This window comes from Larus michahellis, chromosome 6, assembly GCF_964199755.1.
Source record: "Larus michahellis chromosome 6, bLarMic1.1, whole genome shotgun sequence".
Taxonomy (NCBI): Eukaryota; Metazoa; Chordata; class Aves; order Charadriiformes; family Laridae; genus Larus; species Larus michahellis.
In genome coordinates, this window is record NC_133901.1 from 4,330,811 (window position 1) to 4,352,907 (window position 22,097).

General features: G+C 43.2%; 1 protein-coding gene across 1 annotated transcript in view; it reads left to right on the forward strand.

Moving 5' to 3' along the window:
- SPATA16 (spermatogenesis associated 16) overlaps positions 1 to 22,097 on the forward strand; it is an 81,886-nt gene that overhangs the window by 17,128 nt on the left and 42,661 nt on the right. The window contains exons 3-4 of the mRNA XM_074589960.1: positions 9,988 to 10,077; positions 21,354 to 21,438. Of these exons, the coding sequence (XP_074446061.1) occupies positions 9,988 to 10,077; positions 21,354 to 21,438 (175 nt within the window). The remainder of the gene's footprint in view (positions 1 to 9,987; positions 10,078 to 21,353; positions 21,439 to 22,097) is intronic.

Genomic DNA, 22,097 nt, shown 5'->3' on the forward strand with positions numbered 1-22,097 from the left:
TAAGTCTACTGACCGTGGTTGTCACATTGTAAGATACAGGAAAGGATACAATAGTATACCAGTAAAAAAATATTGTAAGACATAATTAACATAAAGACAAAACTTGAAATATAATCAATAGCTATATTTTTCAAAAAAGAACAAATAAATTACTCTGAGCTCTCCTACTAAAAATAGCTTACTGCCATCAGCTAACTAGTGCATATAGAATTTTTATTCCCATTGAGTTTTTATGTCATCACCACATTGTAATGGTTTGCTGGTAATCCTTTGGCATTAATCATGAATCCAAATTAAAATATTCGTTTCTGCATTTATTTGCATTTACTGAACTATTCTTTCTTTAATTTCATGTAAATTTCACAGCTCCTGCATTCATTTCTGAAACCTTATTAACCAAAAATCAGCTTTAACGTTCTCACTCATAGTTTTATCAAATGCATAGAAGTGGGTTTTGCTATGAAAGAGTCTTACGAAATATCACAACTAGAGAAACAGAGAAAATAAAGAAAAATTCCAGCAGCTCGGTTTTAAAATGTTCAAGAAGAGGCATCTGTAGGGGAATAGCTTTCCCATTCTTAAGAAAGGAAAAGGAGTACAATTTATATCATCGGCTTTAGATCCTGTATGAGAAGCTAAACCTGGGTCCTCCTGAAAAGTGGAAGTTGTATTCTCTGGTCTCTTAATATCAAAATTTAAGGCCACCTTTAGCATCACTGGCACAATTGAGGACACCGGCTGGGTTCCAATCATTTGTCAGGCTGATACAAAAGATTTACCCTTTGCAATCAAACACTATTAAAGCCACTCCTCATCTGTCACAGCTCTGAACAAGCACGCCATGGACTGACCTCACCAAGGAACATCTGCAGTAAGCTACTTGACCACCACTTTTCATCATAAGATAGCCATCAAAATAATTCCTAACTTGCAATCTGAAGCTATAAAATGAATCACACAATATTTACATGCCCTGTGGTCCTTTTGGCCCAGGCATTATGGCATACCAGGGTTTAATGATCTTAATAACCCCATATGGCTTGCTGAGAAATTAGATTTTCCCTTTGGTTGCAGAAGGCAATTTTCAATTATAGCAGATGGCAAAACAGTGAAGGTCTGAGAAGTCAAGAACTGACGAAGAAACCTCAGATTAGTACTTCGGCCTTATGTTGCCTAGCCTAATAGTGTCAGTGGTTGAATTTTTGCCCCAGAAGAAAACAATCTTGAAGCAAGGCATAGCATTTCAGCAGAGCAGTCCCCCAATTACGCCTGCACTTCAGAGGGCCAGGCCCAACAGAGAAATCCATAAAGCTGTGGCCGCATGTGGAAAAACAACCTATGGTGCATCACATACGCAGCTCTGCAACTGGTAAGATTCAATTTTGTTTGAAATTGGAGAGCGCGATGCTGAACTCCGTGGCAATTGAAGATGGAGAATCCTTCAAAACATGACACACAGGGCTTTCTCCATGACACTCTGTATCCCCTTGCAGTTTCTTTGTTTATTTTGCTTTTTTCCTCCAAGCAAGCTGAAATAAACCTGCACTGACACCATGTGACTTGCTGTTTGCACGTGGGAAAAGAAGACAGAACCTTTCTATTGGAAATATGCTTTTTGCTGCTGCACTTACGCTTCCTCAGCCACTCTGGTCCTCACGGCACACAAGATTTGAAGAATGACAGAAACGTGGCTTGAGCCTAAACAGAGTGGATCAAGCAGTAGAAAGTGTGGAAGAGGTTAGCACAGAATCATAGAGTGGTTTGGGTTGGAAGGGACCTTAAATATCATCTCATTCCAGCCCCCCTGCCATGGGCAGGGACACCTCCCACTAGATCAGGTTGCTCAGAGCCCCGTCCAGCCTGGCCTTAAAAACTTCCAGGGATGGGGCTTCCACCACCTCTCTGGGCAACCTGTTCCAGTGTCTCACCACATCATCTACCCGGCAGCAAGTGACAAAAAGCATTTTATTTTTTTAAAATTTCTGCCTACTTTGGATCACTCCCTGCCTGGCTGCAGTGGGGCTGCTGGTGCCACGGGACTCCTCTGGAAACGAGTTCTTCAGCAGGGGAAAAGTCGCACCTCTTCCCAATGGGATTGCCATCGTGCCATAGGAAGCCCATAGCTAGTGGCGAGGTGCATTGGGAAGTGCCATCTGGAAGGATGTTTGTCACCTGCCTCCTCCCAGAGCATCCCCGGGCTTCGCTCCCTGCCCTCCTTCCCTCAATCTGGAAATTACGGACTTAAGGGCTGCGAGGAAGAAGAGGAATCAGACACTGTGGCACGTTTCTTTAACATTATCTCCAAGTAATGCCTGAAAAATATGTTCATGACAATGAGGACTGCTGTACGGAGCTATTGAAAATCCTTGGGGGTTAGCAAAGATTTTCCTGTGTCCTTGCAGGCTTTGCTCCGCAGCATGACCCGCTGCCAATTCTCTCCCTCCCTCCCAGAAAGGCAATGCATAGAGAACGTAATAAATCTGTAAAGCTTTTTCTGCTATGCCTTTTTATGTGTTCGGTGGAAGGCAGGGCTCTCTAATGCCTCTTGCACAATTCACAGGGAGACACACGAAGTAGAAAATAGCACCTCTGTTAAGTAGTACACGATTGCTTTAGTGATGACTTAACAGAGGGAATCTCTTATGGAGGCACAGTGGGGGGGAAAAAAAAAAAAAGAAATCTAAAACAGCTGAAGCCTCATCGATTTGATTCTAAATCCTCTGCGTTTTTCCCAGTGACTTTCCACACACTTACAAAAGTTTTAAAATAATTATTAGTGATCAATCTTTATGCACTATCTGTCAGGAAAAAAAAAAAGGCATCTCAAAACTTGGTCAGTGTGTTATACACAGGATAAATCAGGACTCTCTAATTCAGATTAATTCAGAACTTTCCAACTAAAAATTCAGTATTCAGCTACTTCTTCATTCCCCAGCTTCCTTATTTTGCACCTTTTAAATAGGAATATATTAAAGTAAACTGGAGAATGGAATTCTAGTGAAATATTAAATAATAAAAAATAAATAATGCAATGATGGTATGATACAGTGCAGTCATCAGGCGTTAAAATAGAGACAGACTAGAAGAAGAGCTCAGAGAGAGCACAGATTTTTTACGTGGAAGGAGAAAAATTAGAAACATAATGGCTGATGCTGCTAATCTGTGGGAAGTCTGTAGCATAACGTATACTTTGCTCTGAACTACTCTCCTAATCACTTTACCTCCTCAGAAAAGGGAAGAAAAAGAAAGGGAAGAATTAGCAGCACCTAATTACTTTCGCAATTGTGTTAGGCATATTGCAATATACATAATAGATGAGATATTATTAATACAAAGCTATTCCATTGAGATGCTCTGGATAATATAAACCCGAAGTACTCTTAAAAAATAATTCCTTCTCATGCAGCATTTCAAACACCTCTATGTACTCCAACTTTTTATTATTTTTTAAGTGAGAAGTGTTTTCTCTAGATTCTGAGCTCTGAATCATGTGTTATTTCCAGGTTGGTGTATCAGTGGCATAGTTGCTATTTGATGTGCTGAGAACTCCTCCATTGAGGTCAAAGGCTATATTCCCCCTGACTCTGATGATGCTATATTGCAAAAAACTTTATCTATAGAACATGTGGTGGGATCATAATAAGGAAAGGCATATATGGTGGGGGGGAAGCCCTGGAAGCCCTTCCTCATAGAAGGAAAAGTCTGGCAACATTGAACTGGCTTATAAGAGTTGAGATACGCGACAGCAGTCCTAATGGCACCAGAAAATTTGGTCAAGAAAGCGGTACTTTCTGGAAGGTGAGTGGGTGGTACATTATGCAAACAAGACAGGGAAGGCAGAGCATCTCCATTTGTGTTAAGATGTTTTGGGAGCTTTGAAACAAGATCTTTCTAAATATCTTTTTGTTCTGGACTGGAGAACATTCTCCTTTTTACCACCTTCACAGCTGAGGAATCGAGACTGGTATAGCACATTTATCTTATGCTTGCAATTCAAAGCAAATTGCTGCTGCAAAACCTTTTAGCATGGCAGTTATATTTCACTTTACTGACAGAGAAAAGGCGTTGTGTGAAACCTTTTTTGGGAACCCACACTTCCTCCCTTCCTTTCTGTTGAGATATGAAAACTTCATGAGATGGTTTCTTCTGTGCGCTGAAGGTCCTCGCCCGTAGATGCCATAACTGCATTTATTTCCGATTGGTTGTACAAAAAAATCCAACTGCACAAAGACAAATCAGGCCTCCTCCATCAGTGTAAGATGATTTGGTCCTTTTTCTTGATCCACCGGTTTAGTAGAAGCTTTTCTGTCTTTGCTCGCAGCTGTTTGTTTGGTTCAGTGATGATAACTATATTAGAAGGGATTCCTAATGACTTATCAGACTACCAGGGAGACCCATTCTGGGCTCTGCCAGGTTTTCAGTGATCAGCACAGCTACTTTTGTGCATCTACCAAGTGGTCCTGGCCTCTTTGTCCTCCAGCTTTTTTCTCTATAACACAGAAGTTATCTAGTTTTTCATGTCACTTCTTTAAAAAGAGCAGCCAGGGCAGGATGGGAAGGGTGCTCCTTCCTTCAGGGACCAGAGCACTCACACAGGGGTAGAAAGGTCCCCCAGTGCAGGGCAGGCTGGGCACAGTCGCAGCCAGGCATTTGGTGACAACAGAAGGAAAACTCCCCATGGACTCATGGGTCTGAACCCAAGCTCAGGAGAAAGGCCCTACCTCCATCAGATGTCCCTTCAGGTGGCTCTCCTCTCCACAGACACCCTCCTTCTCCCTTTAATTATTAATGCCCACTAGCACCGAAGCCCCCGCGCTCTTGTCCTCTGGGAGAAAGTGCTTCTGCACGGCTGCTTTCACAAGCCTACCAAATATTTCCACCAGCTTGTTGCAACAGGGAAGGGATTATTTTTTTTTTTTTCCCCCCTCTTCAGGATGTCAGCTTTGGTAAACTCTCACATAGAGCAAGGAAGCCCAGAGGCTTTTCTGTATCCAAGGCACATCCCTCTTAGTTCCCTACAACAGCACCGGCAGGAGAAGTGGTTTAGAATACAAAGTTGGCTGCAAGCAAATGTACCACCATGAGGTCCTCAAACACAACTTAAATAATGCCATAACATTGCCATACATGCAAGTTGCAGGAAAACACTATGAGGTTGATTCCTGGCTACCAAAGAGTTCAGAAATTTGAGTTTCAGGAATTTGACTGCCTCTAGTAGAGCTGAACTCTTAAACCAGCCCTTGGGATCACAGAACGGAGCATGGCAGACTGAAAACAGATGTAAGACTAGTACTACACTGCAGATAATAAGCTGCCTGCCATATAGATGAAACAAGTTAAAAAGAAGAAAGTTGAGGTTCGATGAGATTGTACAGGATTTGTCAGGTTCATTTGTAAGTATATTGGGGCTGGATCATCAGCCGCACTGATTGGCAGTGTTCACTGAAGGCGAAAGCATTGTATTTGTCTACAGCAACTGAATACACGCTTCTGCTGACTGCTGGTTGACACTCTACCTGTACTGACATCGCATTTAACGTTGCGGTGAAGAACAGCGCTGCGATGACATTGGTACAGTCTCCCCGTCCCAGCGACGTGTGGACGTGGCAGGGCAGCACGGACCCCTGCCAGCCCGCACCTCTCCGTGCAGGCGCCTATTGCTTCCGCACGGAGTTTTTACTTCTGATAAATCACCCAGTTCCTCTCTAACGGTCAATTCTAATTGACTATTAAAATGCGTTTGTACATAAGACCACGCTGTATCACAGGAAAGCATGGACAAATAAGAAAAAGAAAAAGCTTCTGCCACTCCAACTAAAGAAATACTGCATGAACCTCTGCAAACAACCTTATTCACAGTACTAGCGAGAAAAATGAGTTTATCTGCTTTAAGTGGTGGTGAAGTGTATTTTTTTCCCCCCACTTGTTTCATCTGCAGAATCACCTCATTGACTTTTTCTTGGCCTATAAAGGCCACACACAAAAGATGTGGCGGGTAGTAGCAGCGGCCCTTTTTCAAGTCAGTCAGATTAGAGTTTAAATCCCCGTTACACTTGGGAAGGACTCTGACGGAGCACGTGCACCTTAGAGAAAAGGCAACGCGATGTCTAGCGGGCGGGTTTGATGTCACAGTCCTGGTTTCTTGCCTCACCTGTTTTCTTAACACCGGGCAGTAAGATTGACAGAAAAGCTTGGAGAGAAAAACCAGAGGCTAACGCGCGCGTCTTTGGCTCGCGCACTCCGATCGCCGTGACAGGGAGAGGCTTGATGCCTTCTTGCCCCCTCCTCAGAGTTTGAAAGAAGATAATAGGACAAACACTGTATTATTTTTAAGAGAAGATGTCAAGATGAAAAAATGAAAGTGTCAAAAAAGAGGCTGATATACGGCGTTACTTAAGGACTGCTTTGTTGAGGAAAAACTGACCAAATGATTTACGAAAGGCTTTTAACAGGGCAGTCTTTGGATTACAGTGCAGATGAAAAATAAATGAAAATCTATTTCAAGTTTACTTTAGCCTAGTCATTTGACAGATGAGGGCAAAACCTGGCAAGAATACAAGTTTTAATCTTCGGATGTAGTGACTTTATTTGCCGTTTTGCGGATTAGAAGTTTTCTCCGTGCAAAATAAGAGCTACCCATTTTCAAGCATTTCCTGAGGAAACTTTTTCTACCTGAGGCTCCCCGGAGAGGCACAGGAGTAAAAAGGCCAAAGGGATGATGCTTCTGCTCAGGGCACAAATCACCATGCACAGAGATTGTCCCTGTTGCATTGCAGCCGGTGTGTCCACCACCTTCTTTCCTTCCCAATTCCTTTTTTCAAGCCTCCCTCTTGAAACACATCCCTCCTAATTAATTACTGGATTAACCAGCCTAGAATTAAGACTGCTCATGGCTGGAGGTGGATCTTGGAGCATGGTCTTGTTCTCAGTATGCACAGCCTGGCACATTCCTGCCTGGCCAGATGGGTCCCCCATCTGCTCCTATTTGAAGGAGAACTTCCTGGAATTAGGGTTTTCCTCTTAACCTTTGTTTGTATAATTCCTTTGCTTCCTGTTTGCATTCAGTTGTGGGGGTTTTGTTTTTGTTTTTATTCCCCCTTTTCACCAAAATCACCTGAAACGCATCAGAGTCAGATTTAAAAGCCAAAGAGGCCGCCCTGCATAGTTTTAGGGCACACTTGGCGTTAAATTAGCCCTGCTCTGCACAAAGGTTACTAAACTGGAGCTGCATCAGTACAGCAGAGGGCCACTTTGGGGTAGAGTAGAAATACAGCAGAAATTATTTCTAGCGTATAGGCTACGGAGAGCCTAGCAACATCAAACCAAACTGCCAGGAGTCAAAGGTAGCCTTCTGGTGTTTGCTCAAGCTATTAGGGCATGCTATAATATTTTTCAGTATTGAATTTATAGATCAAGAGAAGCAGTTGATCTTTTTGAGACTAGTACCAAAAAAAAAAAAACCACCACACACAAGATGGAAACCAGAGAGCTGATATCTAATTCTATGAAAGTCTGCCACAGTTCTATATTTATTATAAGCCTATCACAGCACATCCTGCTCAAAGACTTACAGAAAATATGTTGCTAACTAACAGGGAATTATTGATTTTTTAATTTTTTTCTCCTCATAGTGCTATCGCTTGGCTGTGGTAGAACCGATAACTTTGGGGGGTGGAGGGGGAAAAAAAAAAAGTCAATATTACTATTATCAACTGTTGACTACAGTTTACAGCAGCAATAATCTCCTTTAAAATAGCTTGCAGAAGTACCAGTTGTCATTATACCTAAGGTATTACTGTTTTGGTCAAATCATTGAATGCTGATAGCATTTAATGGTTTGATGATTTTGCTTTGGTTAAATTAAGTTTTGGTGACCCTAAGTACTGTCTAGGCTTCAGAACTGAACCATGTTTGGCTGAGAACTGCGGTGTTTGCTGGTGGCATTATCTTTTCTTTACACGTACAAGCGATTCATTCCCCTCATTAAGAGCAACTAACTTCTAACGTCCCGTGCTGCTTCTTACATTGTATTTTAGTTCAGTATTTAGAGCTGTCCCCAGTCACTACGGTCTGTGCTCCCTCCAGTAATGCCTTAAGTGACATAGTATCATTTGTCACTGGTTTTCCCCGCACACCTTCTTCCCAGAGCGGTAGTTCCTGCAGGGTAATGCTTTCTCTCAATCCAGTTTTCTGAACATTTTCTCAAATGTTGGACTGAGAAAGCAGAGTTCTGAGATGCTTCCCGGTTCCTATACCACTTTGGAATACAGAGTAAACTCTACTGTGCCAGAACAGAAACGTCACTGGTTACATCTACCTTAGCATTTTAGTTTGGCGCAATAGTAGGATTGTGATGCGCTTTACCCAATTTTCTCCGTTTTCTGCACACTAGATTATTCACAGAGCAAATTCGGCACTCACAAACTAGATTAATTTCAGAGAAAACTGCCTGCACGTTCTTCATGAGCTGGGCACAAAATACAAGTAGCACCTAATGAAGGCACAGGAATCCAAACCAACGGCTGACCTTCAAAGACAGCTTTGAGCAACACGCACGGGGGAATTTTGTTCAAGGGAACAGACTAAGTCTGGTCTGAAATAAAAGCCCCAACTGCCTAGGATATAGGTGTAGCAGCCTCAACACTAGCTTACCTGATCTACTGATCCCCTCCTTATATATCCAACACCTTGCAAATGTAGATGTAACCATTCAGAGCTTTAGGCCGCCTTCTGCATGCCTTGGAGAAAGCGCCTGCGGAGTTAATTTGATTCCCAAGTCTACAGCACCTTGGAGATACTTTTAGGTTTTACCTTATTTTTGAAATATGTGGACATACAGTCCACCAGTGCTGAATACATAGAGAAAAGGCAGTTATGGGTCTTCTAAAAATGCACTGAGTGTTTCCATAAATGTGAATTTAAAGATGAATGTGTTTACATATATATATTATGTCATAGTTTCAAGACTATGAATAAACTTTAATAAATGATTTGGTTATGAAAAGGATTGGTTCTGTGGTTGTTAATAGAACGAAATCACAAGAGCAGTAGTTTTTAGTGCTAACGTGATATTCAAAACTTTCAATGAGGAAACAAAAGCCAGCTTGCAAGTTTTCTTTGTAATAGAATGTAGTGTTAATTTACCTGTTGATGTCATAAGCTACCATTAATTACTTTATAAAACACAAATGTAATGATAAACGTTAAACTTGGCATCCTAGAACACACTATGCATGCCTTTTCTCCAAACAGCGGGAGAAGTGCTGACCAGAGAAGCCAGTCACTTGTTGGAGATCTCACAAGTGGAACTAATGAGATGTAGAAGGAGCTGTCACTCTTGCCCTCCTCCTGCTCACACCACAAGGCTACCCTGCCTGCCAGTCTAACTCCTTAGCTTATGCTATTTTTACCCTTCCATCTTCATCTGATATTGACTTAAAGGCTGTAATTTGTTACACCTGGAATTACATCTGTTAAAGCTAAGGGTCCAAGAAACATGCCAAGGTCCAGCCACATAGAACCTATCACATGTACAGAAAGTATTTGAAAGATCTTCCAAGTTAATATTAAAACACATTCTAGATGCACGGCTTTTCCAGGCAGATGGGTCAGACAACTGTCACTCATGTTTGTGGAGCTGGCGGTTAATAAGAAGTTGTACTGTAGCATTTTTGCTTATGTTATCTACAAGCTAAAGGCAATACAGAATATTACCACAGGAACTCTTTTTCTAGAGCAATACACAAAACCCTAACGAAACTGCATTTATGATGTAACCTCAATAAAAGTTTTAATAATGCTTGTTCATATATCACAGCTGTCAAGAGAGAGAAAATGACAGTTCGTATTACAGTTGAGACACACTGTGTTGAGTTGTATGGAATAAATGTATACAGTATGTGTCTTAGTTATAGTTAGATTATTAGTAGCTTTTAAGGATTTAAGAAACAGAAATCTAAACTTGTCCATATCTCTTATCTTTTTAAGGAGCATTATTCTGAACCCAGCATATTTCCGGAATCACCTGCGCCAAGCTGCTGTGTTTAGGTGCTTAGAGAGATACTCCGAAGCTGCAAGGTACCCCACTGCTCGTGGATGTCAAATGGTTTCTCGACATCTCTTTCATTCCAGCTCTCAGTAGTAAGGATATCATCCTATACCCAGGCTTTTCCAAAATCAGTGGGAGCCTTGCATTGGCTTTGTGTATACGATCTCACATGCAGCAGAGCTCCAATCCTCCCAGTTGGCGTAACATGAATAATCCCAATTACGTCCCTAGTTGAAGTTAGGCTAATGCTTGTAGGAGCGTTTGCTCATTCTCGGGCACAGGGGTGAGCCCTGATGGGGTCCCAGGGCTGCACTGGCACAAAAGCTACATGCACACAAGCATCTTCCACTCCCCAGTTTCCCCATAACCCCGGGCAGAAGCTCAAGTGTGCTCTGAGTGGATGAGGAGAAAAAAAAAAAAATTAAAAAATAAAATAAAAATCAAGATCTCATGGTACACTGTGGTATGCTGCAAAATTTAGCCTGCGTGCAGCTGATGAGATTGCTGGTGTGAACGGGAACTGCTGGCAGGAGGAAAGCCTGCAAGAGGAAGCTCTGCTTGTATGCTTGCAATAACACTGCCAAAAACTAAAAGTTTCAACACGCAGCAGCAATTTTTAGCCACTTAACACGCTTAAATGAAAGAAACGCATGGGGAAATGCAATGGTGACTTGCTACGTATCGTCACTACTACTAACATCAGACACTTACAGAGGACAGTTCAGCTGAAGACCACAAGGTATATCACAAAATATTTCACAAATCATTAGCTAACTAATGGCAGAACAGCCAGCGTGAATTAGGCATGGAGACTGAAAGGGTCACTTTGCTCATCGTTTAAGATGGATGCCAGTGGTAGCGCTCCGAAGCTATTAAAACAGCAGCAAAACAGTCTGTACAGGGAGCGGAAGAAGACGTTATCCGAGCAGAGTTACAGAGAGGATTTGGGAAGATGAACTTCAATTTTCTGCACTGGACTTCAGCCAAAGACTCCAGGACAAACACTTTTCCTTCTGCAGGACACACATTGAGATGTGTCAAAGTTATCTCACTAGCTTTCACGCGTCAGGACAGGGGGAAGAAATCAGTTCCCCAAGACAAGGAAGCAGTTTTTCCACATTTCTTTAGAAACACGATTTCAGATAAGCCTGGAATATTTCACTTGACGTTAAACTTTTTTAAACTAAGGAAGTGAACCGTCTTGTTGGGGTGCTGATTCAGAAAGAAATTGTTATCTACTGAATTCTCTATAATTGAGCTCCATTGATCAGCCTGACATATTAGAGTTGTGTTAGGAGAGTATGTTGCTTTGTGACAGACGAGGAATCCTGGCCAGGACACTTTCAAACCCAAAAATTCACTAGTATCCCAATAGGTGAAATAATACAAGAGGAAAATGTCTGGGGTGGTGGGGGGGAAGGTTTTCGCCTTGAAGAAGTCACACTGAAGATTTGAAAAAATGGTAACAATAATAAAAGGTTGTTTTTTTTAAAAAAAAAAATAGCCTTTCAGAAACTGATCTTTCCTAAGAAGCAATACATATAAATGCCCATATTTGCGAAGACAGTACGAACCAAGAAGGTGTTCATAAATATGTTTTCAAAAATAAAAAAGAAAAAGGTGGTTGGCGTTACTGCAGATAAGCAATCAGCAAGTTTACTACATCAGCAGGCAAGAGGGAACTGTGTCAGCCTTTTTTCCCCACATTGAGTAGCTTTCAGGCAACTAGATGATTTTAAATGAGATTATGTATTTTGTAAAGGAGAAGAACATTCTGACAGACTGAATCCAGAGCGGTTCCAAAAGCAGTGACTATAGCAGTATTCAGAGTTTAGCCTAGTTTAACATAGTGTTATAGCAACTGTGCAGAGCTGCTTCTGCAGATTGTGTTAAACTGAGCTTAGCGCTACTTCTGTCATCTCCCTGGAGTCACTGGTCTCAGTCGAACCCCACTAATGGTGCAGAATCTACTCTGCTCCTCACAGACAGACCACGGCATGCAGATACTCGGTTGCAGCTCCGGGAAATACAGACTTGGTTTTTTCTTAGCATAAGCTGTCATTTATTTCTGCCTTCTCTATGCACAAGAGCAAGGCCACCATATTCCTTTCTCTGCTTTTAAGTATCCCTTGCCTTCCCACTCCTTCATTTGCTTTTTAAGTTATTGCGTAGTCCATTAAATACCCCCAGAAGGCCCTATGGGTACGTGCGCTGGAGTGGCTGGTTGCGACCAGGACTGCTTGGCACAAACAGCACGCGTAATCACATTTAACTCAGCCTACCCATCTGAGACCCCCTGAGATTTTGTCTCTGAGGACGTACCAGACCAAATTTTTCAGTTCAGAGAAAGTCATAGGTTAGAGTGGGGTCAACTGTAATATAAGCATCTCTCAAGTTCCTCTGTGTGTAATTTCTAGTACTGCCCAGTATCGGGAGAATAAGCATATGAAGCAGTCTAAATGTAAGCACCTCTGAATTAACGTAGGGAGTCTGATATGTCCCTATCTGCATCACTTCTGAATTTTGTCGGCTGCATAGCGATTCCTTCGGGATGGCTCTGTGATAGGATGCCACCATGTCGAGTGCAGCCTCAGGCCGTTTGGCATTCTAAAGCAATCCTAGAAACACGCCTGTGGGGTCACAGCATCTCCAAACAATGAATTCCGAAGTGCTGCAGCCACTTTCACTAAGATGTCAGCTAGTAAATATATTCCTCCTCTATTGGTATCCCTGATGTTAGGAGACTGCTCTTGACATACACAGTAAAGATTTAAACCTCAGAAGGGAGAAAACCTATTTCAGTTGAAAGACCATCTTGGCCCTTGAACAAATGGGCATAAATGCATTATATATAAATTTAACCTGGAATTTACCAGGAAGTTTTAGGCATTAGGAGGCATTTAGGCTTAGGATCAGCCGCCAATAGCAGCTACTGGAAGTACCCTGTCAACGGACACATGGTAACAGCTGATCAAAAGATCACTCAATAACCAGGACGGAAAGTTCAGGAAAGGGTCCTGGGCTCACTTCTGTCACAAAACTGAGGAAAATACTCTTGGAGAAGGCTGAGGAGAACCCAACCTTCCAAGCAATACAAGGACTGCTGCCTCGGGGAAGGATGAGATAAGGGACATGTATGTGCAAGGGGGTGCGTAAGCCACAGAAGAACCTTGGAGGTCCATACTATCTCTAAGGACAGAGCAGCCAAAGCATCACCCCCTGCCTTCAAGGACAAGAGTGCCAGGAAGGGAACACGCACCCAAGGGCGAGCCTCAAAGCTCCTGAAGGAAGAGGTATCACAGCCTGAGCGGCCTTCAAGCCACCAAGCCCACAGGCTGCGACCCCACAGCGGCTGTTACATGGCCACAGCAGAAGGTCTAACCAGATGAGCAATAAGGCATGAAAGCCTTTTTTTTTTCTTTACTTCTTTAGCGCAGGCTATTGCTGACGCTGAATCGCCTTGAATCAGTAGCAAGGTGAAAACTTGTAGCTTACAGAAAAATACAGCCACCTATTTGCTTTGAAACTGGAGTTTTAAGTACAGAAGGGATTTTGCCCCTTTTTATCATTAAGCTGTATGTATAGCTCTCATCTTTCTGCTAATCAAAATGCTGTGCTGATTTAACAGTGTCACTGTGTTCCGCGAAAAGCTTAAGATAGCTCTTTTATCACCAGCTAGAACACTACTGACTTGAAATTAGTTGTATACATGCAGGGGAAAACAGACTGTCTGTCCCTCTGCCAGAACAAACAACTCACATTCATCTGACTGCAGAGAGTAGGGGTAAGCAATACTTAAGGAGGAAGAAGTTTTAGCATCTTAATTGCTGTGATATGGCTGACTCAGCTTTTTGACATTCCCATTTGAAAAAAAAAAAAAAAAAAATAATAATCTAGATGATCCCATCAGCTGAAAAGCAAATTAGGTCTGCGAGTGGTAAACCTCAGTCCTCTGTAGGAGTTCAGGCCTGCATCCCATTTTAGTCAGACTTCAGGATGCAGTGGCTGAAAGCTAGGTGAATAATTTGGGTTAGTTTGTACGCCCGGTTTTGTTTTACAAAGCCTAGAGTTGCACTAAGGGAAGATGTAGAAGCAATCGGGGTTGGGGACAGAAGCTGGAGGAGTCACCCGCTGTCGGCCTCTTGCACACGCCTGCATCTGTGCTACCTGCCTCTTGGAAGAACGCAAGAAAGCTTATATTCTTTTGCTATCCTAATTGTTTCAGTTTTCCTAAACTGAAATAAACAAAAAAAAAATCCAATGCTATGCCAAAGGAAAAAAAAAAAAAAGAAAGCCTGTTGTCATAGCAACAGACCCCCCCACCCCAGCTGTCACCACTGTGAGCAAGCACATTGCAAGGGGAGCACACCTTGCCCAGGACTAGGAAAGAAATGGGATCTGTTTTTTCTACTCCCCCCCCCCCGACGAAGGGATCCGAGAGCTTCTGCTGGTTTGGTGACCCCCGTCCTCCCCAGAGCAAAGCTACGGAAGGAGCACTTCATAAATCGGGTCCAGGAAAGCAGCTCTGACAAGCGCTGGGATCAGTCAAAGCCCAAAGGAAAGCCCACGCGGCCTATTATTTAATTTGCCACCAACAGATGATGTTAGTCTGTGTCTAAAATTACCAGCCGTTATTTCTGCACCACACACATCATTCTTTATCACTTGAGACTGTCCAAGCATCAAACAACAGCCGCTCAGGCTGGGTTCACATCAGGGGCCAGAGGCAGCCTTCCAGGCTGGTTTTTCCATACCCCCTGCCAGAAGTAAATCCAAACATCGACAGCACAAGGTATGTCCCTCACCCAGGGAGCATGAGGTACAAAGAGATACGAGAGAGCAGAGCAAGCCACCAGCTAGAGACCACAGCAAGCATGGACCATGTCCCTCTAAGAGTCTTGTTGCATCTCTGTTACAAACAGCTCATCCCAGTTATCCCGTCCCTTCTCCAAACAGCTGGACTGTGAATTTAACACAGGCACTGGGACTCCCCGCACCTCCTGGAATCTGTACATCACAGAATGGTAGGGTGGGAAGGGCCCTCTGGAGATCGTCTAGTCCAAGCCCCCGCCAGAGCAGGGTCACCCAGAGCAGGTGGCACAGGAACGCGTCCAGGTGGGGTTTGGAATGTCTCCAGAGACGGAGACTCCCCCACCTCTCTGGGCAGCCTGTGCCAGGGCTCTGCCACCCTCACAGGAAAGAAGTTCCTCGTGTTTAGGTGGAACTTCCTATGGTCAAGTTTGTGCCCGTTACCTCTTGTCCTGTCCCCAGGCACCACTGAAAAGAGCCTGGCCCCATCCTCCTGACACCCACCCTTTCAGTATTGATAAGTGTTGATAAGGTCCCCCCTCAGTTGTCTTTTTTCCAGACTAAAAAGACCCAAATGCCTCAGCCTTTCTTCATAAGAGAGGTGTTTCAGTCCGCTCATCATCTTGGCAGCCCTTTGCTGCACCCTCTCCAGCAGTTCCCTGTCCCTCTGGAACCAGGGAGCCCAGACCTGGACACAGATACGGCTTCACCAAGGCAGCGTAGAGGGGGAGGATGACCTCCCTTGACCTGCTGGACACACTCTTCTTGATTCATGCAAGGATGCCATTGGATTTCTTGGCCACAAGAGCACATTTCTGGCTCATGGTCATCCTGTTGTCCACCATGCTGACCACTGCTTGTTTCATCCCAGGTCACAGAGAGCCCAAGACCTCACTGGGCTTAGTGACCTGTTTTCTCAAACACCCCCTGTCATCTTAAAAGACTTGTCATTTCCCTGTGCATTGCTCAGCTCAGTTTTGGAAAGCAATTTCTACGTCCTTACACGGCAGTTGCCATTAAATGAGAAACATTTGTTATCACTGCAAAGCAATCTCAATACAACGCAGAAGGTTGTTACCTGCACGCAACCATGGGACAGGTAATAATAAATATAATAAATGCATTCTAAATACAGGCCCTTACAGGAAACTTATTTCTGCTTTCTAACAATGGGCTAATGACCCAGAAACTTCAATAAAGACAGCAAGTATACCCCTTCACCAACCCTGAAGGATCTGGCTGAACAGAAGAGTTCTATAGCAGCTTCCCGGTACATATAAGTTTCACTGGTGAAATGTTAAAAAGGAAGTTTTAGCCAGTCCTCTGCTGGAATTAGCAACACCAAGGTGTTATGTGTAGATAACAGGGATTCTCAGAATGCTTTTTGCCCCATTTTGGGGCCAGTGTACATATAGGTAAATCCTGTCATCAGTAATTTCATTCCTGCTCAGTATTCTGCAGTTCTGTTTATCTCTCATCATCTAATGGTTTCCAAGTGCCTCCATAAACTCAAAGTATAAGTTTACATTTATTTAGGATATATGGAGATGTTTAAAAATCAACTGTTACTACTTTGTTCCTTTTCAAATAGGATGATTACATTGAAATGACTACCTGCTACTTATTCCAGTTGTAAACATCATTTTCCTTTTCTAATCTCAGAAGAAAATAAGAAAGGTCATCCAAAAGAGAGCAGCAGTTTGGTTTGCATCTTGCATCTCAGACTCCGTCCTATTGTGTTAGAGATCTCAAATGCCCAGGTGTCTGCATCAGGAATATTAAAGTCGCTGCTAAACTAAAAAAAAATCAAGATACACTTACCCTTTCCAAACAGTAGATCTGCACAGGACTAACATCACATGGTAGTGGCTGAGGCCTTCCTTTAGTACCACTTACTGCAGATCCAGGTGAGATCACTTGAGGTAGGGAGCAAAGGTAATTTTCTGCCACTTATCAGCCTCCTGATCTTAGCAGCAATTGGGGCTGAATAGTGTGGAAGAGTGAAAGTTACTCTAATGTGCATAGGCTGTGATTATTCCTAAGGCTCTGCCATCTGCAGAGAAATCCTCCTCTCCCCTCCAGGGCTTCTCTCCTCTCTGTGCAGCTCAAGGGGAGCAGGCAGGGCTGAAGGAGCCGACCTTGAGTCTTGCCCTTATGGTTTTTTCTAGTAGTCACAGTGGTAAATGAACACACGAGCATTTAGCGACAACGCTAATTTCTTGTCTCCTTTGGCAATGTAACACTTTGGTGCGTTCCAGAAAACTCTGTGTGTTTCTTACACCCGTACCATCCATTTTCTTGTCACCGACTTGCGCGGCTGCTGCGAAGGATTTGGCTGTACGGTGGCTGTTAGTGTCAGCAGCTGTCATGCAGCAAAAGCTGCCTTCCACTCTTTTATTACAAGTCGTGTGCATGTCTGGAGGTGGGCTGAGGGAGACAGCTTGGGATCTGCTCCTCGCTTGCATGTATAGAAATATATCTTATAGTTCTGCACCACCAAGTGGCCAGATGGAGCAGATATTGCCAGGCACCTTTGGATCTAGGCTTACTACATTAACACAGATGTGTTTTCTATGTTTCTATGTTATAGAAGTTCATACTAGCCCATATTAGCCCATACTGGCCCAAACTAGCAACTAGGAAAAAAAAACATTTGAGTATATAGCCTCATGTTTTGAGAAGGAAGGGTCACATTTTCTCCAAATTCCCCTCCGGTGTATCATCGGAGCTACTTCAGTTCTCATGGCAAAGAGAGCGCTTTGGTGGGCCGCACACCTGAAGCTCAGGCATGTTTTAAGTGTTTCAAATTAGTAACTCAAAATTGGCAGATGGTTCTGTAAATGCGAGGACAATATTTCTGCGTATCACCTGAAGCGACTGTGTCAGAAGCAGGAAGAGAATGCACGTGCCTTTGTTCTTTACCATTGGAGTTTAATCCCAATGGCGTTAAAAACTGTAAAACTAAAACATGGCATTTCATCCAGAAAAGTGCATTACATGGTCTAAATGGGAGCTATTTTCACATTCTTTTGTACCATATGTTCCTTATGCTCAGGAAAGTTCCAAGTTGAACTCTTAAGTAGTCACTCTAGGGGTACACATAAGAGCTGGCCAACATCACCCGTCCAGCATCTCCACATGACGTAACCGCGGATCCCAACTGACCTCTACTGAAACCTCTTCCACCCAGCTCTTCACAAGCTCCCGCGTCCCCAGGACCTGTGATTGCAGGAGGTGGGAAGAAGGACCTACTCTGGCCCTTACGTCCTGCTGAAATGCTAATATGGTTGTGCATATACTATCCTAAGTCATATATAGTATATATAACATGCTAAGATGATATACTTGATACCTCAGCCGTGTTGATAACATGATGAGAGAAAAAGATGTTAATGAGTTTGGTCACTGGCCGAAGATCTTAAATAATAATTTCATAAGTCAGATTATTTTCAATAATATTTTACCGAAGCCTCACTTCAGAATGGCTCACAGGCTCATCAGTCTCTAAATGAAAGTCTTTGTTATCTGGATTTTTGCGGGCTACATCGCTAGGTACTCACTGGCACTCGGGACCCTGGCTCGGTGCTTTATGTCTTCATGTATTTCAATGGGAGCCAGGCTTTTAACTCGCCTAAGTATCTCAATTTTTCCTTTGGATTCTGAGTGTTTAGGTCTCTAAATGGTTTTTTTCACGCCCAGCCCTGTAACCATAATGAGACAGTGTAACTTCACCTGTGTCCCTGCGTCTGGAAATTCATAGTTCCCTCTTGCATGTGTCACTTCGGTTCTGTGAACTGAGCCTTGGAGGCCTTCAAAGAAAACTCTCTGACTTGGGCACATTTGGGGCTGGACATAGGCCATCCACGTAGAGCCTTAATGCTTGTGTTTCTTTTGAAAGCGGAATTTTTTAAGTCCCTCGTAAGCCCAGAGGTCACAGTAGCAAGCGTGGGTCCTGACCTGTGTGTGCTCCGCAATGGCTGAGGAACTGAGAAGAAAACTTGTGATGGAGGCACTTGAAAGGCTCAGAGGGGTTTTATGGATGTGCCTCGCCATTCCTGATGTAGCGCACGGCAGTACGGCAGAAATCTAGCAGGGATAAAAGCAGATGTTGAAAAACTAAACACGAATGCTTGAAATGTAAGTGTGCTTCTGATTATTTAAATAAGAACAAATTAAGAAGGACGAATAAAGAGGAAAGTAGTTTGTCTAGCGTGCGGCGATGCCTGGAGACCTCTGCCACGATCAGAGCGACATTGTGCTGAGAGCGCAGCGAAGAATTAGCAAAAGATTGTGCCAGGAGGACTCACACACCGAATAAGAAAAATCAGTCGAATATGATCATCCGCATTTTACAGCTGATGCTGAGAAACAGAGAAAGATGCAGCAAATTGTCTGAGAATCGATTCCAGATTTGTCCAGGGCTCTGAGCACATCCCCGCCTTTGAAAGCAGTGCCACACTGGGAGAAGAAAACATTGGCTCCAACCGAGGAGTGGGGGGGGCACAAATTGGAGGTCGTGTTGTGCTGCCGGTGGGACGGAGCCTCCCTTCGCCAGTCCGCAGCTGGCAGTAGGGATGGCACAGCACGCTGAGGCTGTCTCTCTGTCATCTGATGGCGTTCGACCCATGGCAGCGCTCCCACAGCGGGGGCACCGACAGGGTGACGCTCGGGGTTAAGGATTTGCCAGTTTTAATCTTGGAAATGACAGTGGTTGAGGGGTGATACATCTATAGGAGCCCAAATTGTAAATGACCACTTGCAAATGTCCTTTGACTCCAAAAACAACAAGGCTTTAGCGCTCGAGAATTGCTCTAAATTTAGATTGAAAGTCCCTTTCTGATGAGGTGGCCACAGGAGGCCACCACTGTTTGCGTACGCTGCGAGGGACCAGCTATTGCCATTGTCACGGGAGCTGGAAGCTTTGTAGACCACCTCTAGCAGACCAAAGGTACAGAATAAGGCGACGGATTTGTCTTCCCTCAGTTTTATGCCATGTGGTTATTTCCCCTTCACACCTCAGGACACCGTGAACGTCTTTCCCCAAAATTATCGCCAACAGTGGGTCAAGCAGGTACTGCTAGATGCTTTGCTCACCTCCTCGGCTTCATCCACAGGATCCGTATGTCATTCCTGGGATTAAACCCTGGCACCGTTTGGAGTCAATGCAAATTTTGCCAACAATTTTCAGGGCAATGAGAATTTCATCCTTTGTTCCTCCTCTGCCGGCTGGGCTAACGATGTTCAATTAGAAACTGTTCTTTGTTCTAGTGCAGTCAAGAGGATTTTTGCCAATGATTTAAATGAGCATTGGATAAAGCTTATGGCTAAATCCAATCCTTACGCAGAAATCCATGGATCCTACTGAATTGCTTTCCTCCCAGTGAAATTAGTGGGAGCTGTATGAGAACAACTAAGGGAAGATTTAGTTCCCGTTTGTAACAATATGTTACCCCCTGATACTGGGCCTGTTTTGAAATGTTTATTGTTAAATCCGTGTATTTTTGGTTATATCTCATTAAGAACATAATACCGCCTGGGAAAGTACATTCTGAAAGGGTATTACAACAGGATTGGGATTACTGTTTGTGAGACATTTTTAACTAGGGGGAAATTTCAAATTCAATTTACAGTAATGTCAAAGCACAATTAATATATAGGCGATGATAAGGAGAACATGCAGAAGTACACATTGATAGCACTCCATCAACAAATAAACTTTTGGTGCTAGTAATTAGGTACACAAGATTATTATATGTTTAATTGACTAAAGTGACAATTTGGAATTACATCTAGTCACATTTAATTGGATTTGGAATCTCTAGAGGAAAGGAAACGGAGAGCAGTGTGGAGAGGCAGCCATAAAAGCAAACTGATTTTCTAAAGTCTGTTAAGAGTCTGCATTAATATCCATTGCACAATAGTTTCTTAATATCCTTCAGTCTAGAAGGAGTAATGCAATGATTGCCACAGACAGTGGGAGTACTAAAGCATACTCGATTAAGTAGCAAGATGGCTGATTACTTTTGGTTTAGGGTGGGGTTTTTTTAAGATATAGTTTAATCAAAGGTTGACTACGTCCGAGGCTGCCATAGACAAGTGATATTCTCAGACTGCCAAGCAACAGGGTCTTGATCCTGTCCTAGAAGAAATGTACTTACATATAAGGTATTTCACTGACAAATACTTCAAAGGAAACAAAAAACAAAAAAAAGCCAGACTAAAATATTGTATAGGTCATTAAATATTTGCTCAGAGTAAAATATGGAAAAGCTATTAAAAGAAAACGCAGGGCTTTTCGCTTTTTCGCTTGCAGATAGTTTGGTTAGCTAACACATGTTTACTAATGCTTGTCTTAAAGTTGGACAAAGACTGAGAGTTAAGTGTAATCCTTTGATACAAAACCTCGTGTTACACTCTTTTACTATTACCCCCTTTAAATATTGCTATATACACCCTTCTCTCCCTGTACGCTCATTTATTCTGCTTTTGTCATCAGGAGCGCCATGATTGCTGACTATCTCTACTGGCTGACAGGAGGCACCGAGCGGCATACAAGCAAGCTCATCAAACTGTATTGGCAGGTAAAAATTGATAGCCCGATGAGGAAGGAGGTGCCCATCTCACTATTAAGACGAAAATGAAGGATTACTGCTTAAAAGACTGCCGACAAAGGTAGCTCTTGGGCATATCAATCAAGAGGACACTATATAGTACTACCGTATTTATAATGAAGTAGATTTTCTTGGACTAATTTTAAGGGCAAAATTCAAGGTTGTTAACCCTTGGCTCATACTTCAATTTTATGGACTGCTATAAAATTTAATTCTGGATACTGTGTAGTTCCCCAAGCAATTTTTTGCGAAGTCTTCCTACCTTAGCGACACTTTCTTCTTGCAATTTGCATGATACTAATCCTCTGACACCTTTCCGAACTCTTCAACCGGAAGGGGAGGAAAAAAAATGACTCTAACGAATGGTCTCAGAGGAACCTAAAGTGCTCTGTGAAGGATGGCTGGGTAAGACCCCAGTCTACAAAGAATACTTCTGTGGGGACTAGACCATTGACTTCAATGAGACTCGTCTCTTGAGTGATACTTATTTGAGACGGCTGTTCAGCCGCATCAGCACAAATTTAAGTTTAAGGGTACCCCCTTGTGCTCTGAGGAGAGCTCTTGCACAGACCTGGAGGTGAATAGATCCTTTGCTAGAGAAGGCTTGTTGCTGCTGGAGCTTATCACTA